The sequence below is a fragment of the Mesitornis unicolor genome, unplaced genomic scaffold (genome assembly GCF_000695765.1).
Source record: "Mesitornis unicolor isolate BGI_N332 unplaced genomic scaffold, ASM69576v1 scaffold2889, whole genome shotgun sequence".
Taxonomy (NCBI): Eukaryota; Metazoa; Chordata; class Aves; order Mesitornithiformes; family Mesitornithidae; genus Mesitornis; species Mesitornis unicolor.
This window is the reverse complement of record NW_010207850.1, coordinates 208709-218645: the sequence shown is the minus strand read 5'-3', so window position 1 is coordinate 218645 and position 9937 is coordinate 208709. Positions and strand designations below refer to the sequence as shown.

At 37.2% G+C, this 9937-nt stretch overlaps 1 protein-coding gene across 2 annotated transcripts in view; it reads left to right on the top strand.

Annotated features, from left to right (window-relative positions):
* Positions 1–1244: 1244 nt before the first annotated feature.
* The window catches only part of PTPN3 (protein tyrosine phosphatase, non-receptor type 3), an 85335-nt gene continuing 76642 nt past the window's right edge, over positions 1245–9937 (top strand). For both annotated transcript variants that reach the window (XM_010192268.1, XM_010192266.1), the window contains exons 1-4: positions 1245–1382; positions 8603–8710; positions 8880–8922; positions 9883–9936. In XM_010192268.1, the coding sequence (XP_010190570.1) occupies positions 1245–1382; positions 8603–8710; positions 8880–8922; positions 9883–9936 (343 nt within the window). The remainder of the gene's footprint in view (positions 1383–8602; positions 8711–8879; positions 8923–9882; position 9937) is intronic.

Genomic DNA, 9937 nt, shown 5'->3' with positions numbered 1-9937 from the left:
GTATAGATTACACATCATTACGTGGGGATGGATCAATGCACTGCTTTGTTGCCTTTGGTAGTCTATACAGTTTTGCATTTCATGGCTCTTCATGCATTTCACATTTGTTTTTTATAATGATGCGTGAGTAGATACGATGTTTCAGAATTTTAAGTGATTTTATTCTAAAATGTTAAGTTACTTTAGCTGCTTAAAAGAAGAATTCACCTGGGTTTTAAGGCAGATAGACAAATAGATTGCAAAATAGTGGTGACATTGGTCCTGTCAAGCTTGACCAGCTGTCTAGGAAACACTCATATTATGCAAGTCTTTTTGTGACTGGCTTTTAATAAGTGAGGTATGATTTGGTAATTGGTATGGTAATTAACCTGGAAAACTATCCTCTGCTTCGCTTGCCAACTGGCTTTATATGCTCTGATGTTAATTGGTAAACTGATCCAGTGAAGAGAGGCTTGAAATGTTTACAGGCTTGACTTGTGCTTAATTCATCTCTTATTTCAATGAAAGGCTTCCCCCTCTGCTTTTTTTTTTTTTGCTACTTTTTTTTTTTTTCATTTCCGAAAACCACAGTTTTCATTTCTGGTTTTGTGAAGATTTTCCCCAGAAACCCTCCCCCCAAAAAAACCAAACTCTGTTTGTGATATGTTCTTCTTGCATATAAATTTCTGGCTTCATGAATTTATGTATGCTAGGGTGTAAAATATTGACATGCTTTGAATGTTAATTCTGGTTACCTTACATGTGGTGTTTGTGTATTCCTGAAACTAAATGCTCTTTAACAGAACGTGATCTGCATTAACTCAAGACTGTTTTATCAGTTGAGAGTAAACAGAATCGTTTTATTATAGTGAAACTTGTATGGTAAATATAGAAATATGTATGAAATCTATAAGGGGGTGATGGATTTACTAGTTACAGAAGATAAAAACTTTTCTTGAGGTTTTTTTACTGATTTAAACTGAGACTATGGCACGTGCCTAACCTGAGTATACACTGCAGGGGTTACCTGTGTTTCGCTTGAGGTGGGTGCATTTACAGCATGGAAACCCCTCTATATATAAATTTATTCTGGTTTACAACATGCTAACTTTACAACTTATTCTTTTATATAAGAAACATTTGTTGGGGTATAATGAGGCCTTCACGACGTTGTAGGTTTCTCTGAAAAAAACGGTGAAACAGAATGAATTATAATAACTGTCATTAAGCATAATTTTTGTTTTATAGGTTATTCAGCAATAGTTATGAACTCCCGTTTACGAGCCTTAGGTGGGAGGATAAATAACATACGAGCATCAGAACTACCAAAAGAGAAAACCCGGTCAGAGATAATCTGTAATGTCCACTTTTTGGATGGCTCAGTACAAAGCTTCAAAGTCAACGTAAGTTTGGAAAATTACTTTTTTTAAAATACATAGAAATTTATTTGAAAGCTAAAGATCAAATGTGAGACCCTGAGGCATGGGATTTCCAAAAGATGTTGAAGATGTAGCTTTGCCATTACAGATTGCAGAATTAGTGGTTATGAAATGGATTTATAAAGTGCTATTTTAATTTTCTTTAAAGTCAACCAACTGAAATGCCATAAAATCATGGCTTGCAGATTGTATCTGAAAAAAGGTCTCTGTGTGATATGGGAACCATGAAGAAATGGATCTGGTGATCATTATCAACTATGATTAAGTAATCCATATTTAAAGGGCACTATCAAATTTGGATGTGCTCCTCCTTTTCTCCCATCAAAAGACTGGTAGTGCTAAAAGGAGGAGACCTTGTAAATTCCTGTGATGATGTCAGTACATATTTTCTGAAATGCAAAGGTGATGTAAATAGTGAATACATCATGGCTTAGATGGATGCTTTTAATCGACATTTTTACTGTATTTTATTCTGTAAATATTTTGGTTTATAACCTTCCGTACTGATTAAAATTATTAGTTCATTCTTAAAAGAAAAAGGAGATACCTCCCCTCCTCAGTCAATTTTCAGTATAAGTATCTGACCATGCAGAAAAGATGTGGTTGGATTTAAGTAAAATCATGTGAGCTTGTGTTTATGATACTTGTTTTGTCCAATTTACCCTATTTGAGAAGAAACGTTTTGCTGAGGAAGATGTTGTTGGATATCTTAGATTATACAATGCTTTCTTACAGGAGATTCTAAACTTTACCTGAAAACTCTATTTTCTGAAGTATTATTACAGTTCTTCTTGCAGACTGATATTATTTTTGACCTTTGTCTGTAGGAAAGTTATTGAAATAGAAATTGTTTGATAGATAAACATCAACAAGATTATTTTCATTCTAGTTGTTTTTATTTTATTATATACAGAATTAGTCTTATATTTTAGTATATGTTTTATATATTATATATGCGTATTTATATGTACACATGTGTGTGTATATATAGGAAGGAGCTAATATTGAGGAGTGGGGTACAAGGAGAGTAGGTATATAAGAGAAAGAGCAATACATTATTATACGGTTTCCATTGTGCATCTGCAGCATGCCCTGTAGGATGCCTTGTCTGTCAATGAGCTGGCATAATTGCCCTCCCTTCCCGCACAAGGACCTTTGCAGAATGTGGAATTTAGAACTTTTTAAAATCCATGTATAGCAGTATATTCTTCCTTATAAACAAGTGTTTATGCAGCTTTAGATTTAGCACTTGGCCTGAAGTCCAGCATTGTACAAGTGAACTTTGTGCTTCCCGTTTCATCCTTTGAGCAGTGAGTGCAATATGATAAATGGGAGCCGTTTGGAAACTCTGGACGCAGCTGATTTCTCTCCCTGCCTTTAGTGTACCCCCAGGGTATCCCTGCTGGCTACCTCCTTCATTGAGGTATCGGAAGGGCCTCTTTTACTTCCATGGTGCATTATCTTTCTGATATTTCTTAGTACCTGTGACTTTTTGCTAACCAACTAGTTTAAATAGTTGGCTTTTAGTAATACGGTTTCCTTTTAGAAATAAAATATAGGTAGTAATAATGAGAAAAGCCATTAGTAGTAGGGAATGTTTTTCCTTCCTCACCATTTCAATTAAGCTCCTTTTTCCAGTATTTGAGAAGGAATGTGGTTACAGTTGACACCAACAATTGCTATTGGTATGGTTAAAATAATGGGCAGAGATACATGTCTTAAAGGTTCTTTTTGATTGTGGGTGTGAATTATAATTTTAAACCACTCATAGTAAAATGCAGTGATGCAGAATTGTTGGACCTTTGCCTCAAAATTTTCCTACTGGAAATTGTTTGGTAATACCAGACAATTTAGTGCTGATCTATGTCCTGCATGTTGGAAGAACTGCTCTATGAAGCTTCTGGCTGGCAACAAATATTTAGTTTTATACTGAGGCAGATCAGTATACTCTATGACTGGAAAACAGTAAGAGAGCATGAAATTTGATGATGCCCTTGAGAACAGTGAGAAAGCGATCTGACCTACAGCAGTCTTGTTAGTCTTACCCCTTCGTGGGGCCTGACTTCGTAATAAATGCTGCAGGAAAGAATTAGTGGAGGGGAGGTTTTTCCAAAGTTAAAACTGGAATGACTAACTTCATGTATATGTTTGTTTTAAATCGTTTGTGAGGCAGACGAAATGTAGGGGGTCAAAACTCTTGTGGGCTTAAATAAATATTTTGTGTGACCTTTATATAGGAAAGTACTGAGCTGGAGTGTATGGAATCCAGAAGAGTTAAGGGATGGACAGGGAGCTGGCTCAAGAGGTAGCAGTAGATATTACTGAAAAGGAGATGCTAAACAGTGCAAGGATGCTTATAGAGTTCTTGACTGTCAAATTTCATTAACATGTTGCTATTGAATCTTTTTCAGTAAATCAAAAATGTAACGTTTGAGGCATTATTAACAATAAAAAAGATACAGAATTATGAGGTAGCAGATAGGTTGTCTTAAACAAGGAGTAATTGTGAGGGAAATCAGTAGTAGAAACAAACAGCTTTCATAAGATGAGGTGGCGGGGTTCTGAAAGCTCATTTTTCAGTTGCAAACAGTAGAGGAGGAAATCACTGGTAGTTTGCAGGCTGAGCTGCTCAAGTGTTGCCATTCTGAAAAAGGTGAGTGCTATTATGCACCAGACAGGAATCTTCAATGTCAAGGAAGCATTTACAATGTTAGTTTTGGCATCGAGACCACCCTCTGGGGGATGTCATGTGTGGATCCTGGCCATTTGCAGACAGAAGGGCCGAGTTCCAGTCAGGCAGGCATAGAAAGTACAAGTAGGATGCTTTGCAAAAGTCTGGACCTAAGGAAAGAAGAGGCTGTTCTGTTTATTCTAGCTAAACAAAATCTTGCATGCTCTGAATAAGCATCAGGTGAGTAAATAAATTCCAGGAAGAGAAAAGGACAGAGTTAGCAGAAAAGCAAATAAATTGGCTGTGTATAAAATTAGTGTGGAAATTAAAAGAAAGTGCAGCACTTTGTTCAAGCTTATGGGCATAATGGGACCAAAGGACACAGGCTGCTTGGTGGTGGATGACGCAAACCGGATAAATTAGGAATGGATGACCTCAAGCAGCACGAGGGTCAATGAGTATTGTGTCTGAAGTGAGACTGAATTTGCAAAAGCTTAGGTGGTGCTTAACTGTGAGGTTATCATTGCCAAAAGTTCTCTTGCATAGGAGAGTGACAGGGAGATGTGCCATACTTTGCACTGACTTCTTGAAGTGCCACTTTGTACCACTTATCTTGTAGAAGTTAAAAAACTGAAAAGAGTTACATGCATATTTACCCCTCCACTCCAAAGGACTAACAGTTTTCACTTACATAATGTTTATACAGTTCTTAGGACAGTGCGTGTTGATCACCCCAGCTTCTAGGCAGCACTTGACATTAAAAATAGTGAAGGGCTTCTTTCTCTTCAGAATCGTGTCGCTTGCTACAAATTAAATTTAACTAATCTAATTCCCTAAATATAGCAGGAAATTATTGTGGTAAAGTCCGAATGTAATACGTGTTAGTTATGGCTGCTTTAAATATTAATTTTTTGCCTATCTAACATAAGGTGAAATGTGTTTCAAGGCATATTTATATGGAGGTGATTGGTGTGTGGTTATGAGGTAGGTGGTGCAAAGCTTTTAACAGTTCTGAATAAGAATTGGTAGATGTCAGGAAGGTGAAATTAATGGAAACTTCAGGGTGGGAACACGTAAACCTCTTGGGAATGTTTCTTTTCAGTAGAAAAAACTTTACAGTTCTTAATATTATCTTAAAAGCCTGTTTCACTAACACTTTAACACTGTAATCTAGTGTGGAAAGTGGATATTTTTTAAGTCATTGTAGAAAGAGAAGAGCTTTATTAAGAATGCATTAACTACTTGCTGTAATCGTTGACAGGGTTAGGGAGAACTTAGTTCTAATGTCCAGTTTAGTTGAGTGGTGGTCATGTTGTTTTGCCCTCTTAAGACAGAGGGGAGTGAAAATATGATGTGCTGTAAAGCATGACACATTGCAGTATTAGAGCACACTGTGGCTATGTGCTGTATTGGAATGGATATCCAAATTCAAAAGCAGTGATGTGATGTGCTTAGCCTACCTCACTTTACACCCAGAGCCTAAAACTGTTTATGTGCGAAATAGATTGAAGATCGTGCAGTGTGAGCTCTGTGCTAACCTTATTTTTAGGTGTATAGGCTAAAAATAATTCAGGTGTTTCTTATAACAAAGCTAAATCCAAGTACATATAGACTTTTATTGAGGGAAAAACAACAAAAGCCTTCAACTTTGGGAACTTTAACAACTGAAGAAGACTTCAACAATTTCAAATGACATTTTTTACTTAGCTTAGATTTCTGTAGTGAGTGCTCGGACTAGGCACTGTGGAAGAAACATTGTGCTTTTAATATTGCAGAGCAAGAACTGGAGCCACAGAAAAGTGGTGGAAATCTCTTGTGATGAGAAATGTGGAGCAGATGAGAAGGAAATAGTAGGTATGTAGGTGGAGAAGACTAGGACTGCCCAAGCGGCTGGGTTTAGAGTTGGGAGAACTGTGGGTACATTGCTAAGAGAACTTCAACTGCTGAGCAAGGATGTTGTAGCAGGGAACTGTCTTGTCTTTACAGGAAAGCAGTGAGAAGACTTAGCAATTCATGTGAACTGAGGGAGAAGGAGATGCAGTTCGGAGAGAGTGGGGAGAGAGAAGGTGAAGGCAGTTGAATTGGGATGAAGAACCAGAAGTGTGACAAGAGAAGGAAATTAGGAGAGAATGCTGTTGCAATGAAAGGAGACTGAAGGGAGACAGAAGTATTGAAATTCGGAGAGAAAATTTGCAGAAGAGTCTGCCCTCTGTGGTCTTCTGCCCCATTTGTAATGAAACCTAAAATGCCTGAACACTTTCTTTCAATGAAGTTAATGTCTCTTCCCCTATAATTGCTGCTTTTAGTTACCATACAACTTCAGTTGCTTATTTAACTGGTATCACAAGGGTGTATTGTAGATGTGCAGTTATGCTTCTGAGTTGTGCAGGTGTCATATGATGTCACTTGGAAATTTTTTAACATTCTGCTTATAAAAACACAACCTTGGGGAAACAAAATATGGTATGTATAGTATGGTAGTACTAAAGATTAACTTATTCAAGTAATGAAATGCCTGTTGTTTCAGAGGGTTAAGGTGGCATCTGCTGTCTTCGTAGGGCCCTCTTGTGTACATTTATGGATAATCTCCCATACCTAATCTCAGTCTTCATAGCGGAGACCACCTTATTGGTGGTGCTGGACAGAACTGCCTGAGAGATGCATGGTACCATGGCTGTGCATGACAAGGAATGCTTGGTCACTTGGTCCTTGCCTGTTGCTGAGATTTCAATTGCTAAGGTGGATCTAGGTCTACACTATTTCAGAAAAAATACTTGGTTTGATTAGTGTTATGGCTTGAATATCTCAAGGAACTGCTCAAAAGGAGAGGAGTTGGAAAGTGCAGCTGGGGAAGAAAGAGGGGACAGAGCTGCCACTTTTGAGGGCCACACAAAGTTACAGGTCTGAGTGGAACTGCATTCATTGCAAGACCTCAACTGTTCATTGTGAAAGTTAAACGAGACCACTGGAGGGGAAAGGGTAGTCTCATACACAAGACAGTCGAGTGTCACCTACGTTGGTTTTCTCATATGCGACTTTGGCCCAGAAAAATGGGCACAGTTTTTCACAGGAGGCCAATAGTTGGCTGTTACCTTACCTTGCAGCTGGAGCCTGATGGGAGAAACATGGAGCACTCAAATCACAAACAGGCTACTAGGAGTTCTTCTCTAGCAGTAGGAAGCATTGGTTAATATTCCATCCTCCAAAATAAGGTAGCTAAGTGGGTGTCTTTTGCTTGAGTCTTTGTTCTTCTTTTCCCATCTTTTTAATTAAGAAGAATACCTTTATGAAATGAGGGAAGACTATGGGATATGTTACTATTTAAAGCACACAATTGCAACAGTTTGGTACCCCATTTAAAAAAAAAAAAAAAAAGAAAAGAAAAGAAAAAAAAATATAAATCTGTCTTCTGAACAGGACTTGAGCATTGTATAATTTTTAAGAAGTTTGATTCAGAACAAAGTGCTTGTCTCTTGCAGTCTAAGTTTTCCTCTGGTATTTTTTTTTTGCACGTGTGCATTTCATTTCTGCTTTTAAAAGTGAGATTTGGAAGATCATATGAAAAATCAGTTTGCTATATTATTTTTAATAGACAAAATACCAAGCAAACTGGCCTGTTTTTTGTTCTGTCCAGCAATTTCATATATAAAAATCTAGACCTAAAATACCTTATAGCTTTGCAAGCTATTTGTTACGTTTTAGCATGTTTAGAATTGCAGTCTTGTTGAAGGGTTTTTGTTTGTTTCATTTTGTAGTTTTTTGGGTTTGTTTTGGGTTTTTTTAATAGAATTGGTTCACAGTATTCTTTGGCAGAAGTTGGATAATCTGATCTCCACAGTGCCATGGCATGGTGATACTTGTTTGGTTTGGGGAAAATTATACCATGCTTATGCTTCTGGGTCTCTGCTGCTCGTATAATTCCTCAGTACACCCGTTCTTCTGTGATACCTGTTTTGAGGAACACCTAGGCAGAAAGTGGGGTGGCTGAATGGCAGCTGAAGGTGTGGAGGTTGAGGGGCAGGTGGGAGATGAAGCTGAAATACAGGATCTTATGGGTGGAAAACAGCATCCTTCTACTTCTAAATTCCCATCCTGGTGTATACTGACCTTGCCTTTTGACAGCTGACATGGAAACAGAGTGAGCTGCTTCAGTGGTGACTGCAGGGGCCAGAGCAGCCCCGTGTGGCTGTAAGCCATCCTTACAGGCTTCAGCTCCGGAGAACGGCATTGCTTCTCAAGACTGTGGTCAAGGGAGAGGCTGTCTGCTTAAAATTAAATTGCTGGATTGACCTGATGGGCTTGAGTTCTCATCAGCTCATGTTATGAGATTTCACGTACCTAACTTATTTTGGAAATAAAGTAGTTCTTATTGCTGAGAAACTCTGAACCAATGAATTAGCAACTGTTTTTATTAATGAATTACACATTTTAGGATACAATAAACTGAAATAAATTTGTTTTTTTTTAATGTAAGTGTTGCAGAGATTAACTTCTAAAGTTTTGTTGTTTTTAGAAACAAGACACTGGACAGATCTTGTTGGATATGACCTATAACCAGTTGGGAGTGACGGAGAAGGAATATTTTGGTTTACAGCAAAATGAAACTTCGGTAGATTCACCTGTAAGTATAGTAAATAAAAAAATGTGTGTGCACGTATATATGTGTATACATATGTACATATATATGCATGCACATGTATGCATACACACATATACGTGCACACACATACACATAAACAGTATCTATTTGTAAATATTTTTAATCCATCTAATAGTTTTTTGTTTCACAGCGATGGCTTGAACCAAACAAACCTATTAGAAAACAGTTAAAAGGTAAGACTTGTTTTTAATATCTTGATTGTAACCATGTAGTCCTGCTTTTCTGTGTTCTTTTGACTAGAATAGATACAGTTCTTGTAAATTAGTGCATCCAGATGATAGATTTTCTTTAAGAGTAAGTCTTCTCTCCGCTAGTCTTTTCAGCAGAGCTTTCTACATCTCTTACTGCTACCTGAGTGCTAATAAGACCTGGTAGGTCATTCACTCTGATGCTGTAACAGCATCTAAACCTGGCTTCTGAACTGTGTTGGACATTATGGCTGTGAAATCAGTAGTCATATCATGGTGCCAGTAATTTCCTACTGATAGGGAAAATAAAGAAGAGAGGTTTTCATCAAGGGAAGTGCAGACAGTTTCTTGCATAGATTTCTTGTCTTAAGTAGAACAAGAAAAACATAATTTTATGTTTGTTTTTATTAAAAACCAACCACACACTTCCAAGTGCAGGCATCTATTATATCTTGTTTATAAACAGCTTTGGGTAATGCAGAGTGTTTACCAAGAAGGGCAGGTTGGCCAGCATGACCCTGCCAGATAGCAGCTTAGAAGGACTGAATGACACTCTCCCAGTTTGTGCTGTGAAACTTGAGCTGTGTTTTTAAGCTCTCCTATTCTGACAATATGCTCTAGATCGTGTCAGAATTGAAATAAAAATACATAAAGTTAACGTGGTGAATTTCTTGTATTTATGTGTAAGATAGATTTGAGCATTATCCCAATTGGGACTTTTCAAATATATTTGCTTTTTTCTCTTCTAATACTTATGAGGCAAAGGTAACTAAAATTGCTTTTTATGTAAAGTAGCATATACAAAGTACTTTAAATATAAATTTGTGAGAAAAACATGTGAGATTTCTTTATGATTGTTCATGTAATTTTTCTATAAATATAGAAGTAAAAAACTTGGGTTCTTTTTTGAACAAGAAATTGATCTGCTCTTCTAAAATATTGCAGGAGGTTTTCCCTGCACCCTTCGTTTTCGTGTAAGGTTTTTCATACCTGATCCTAA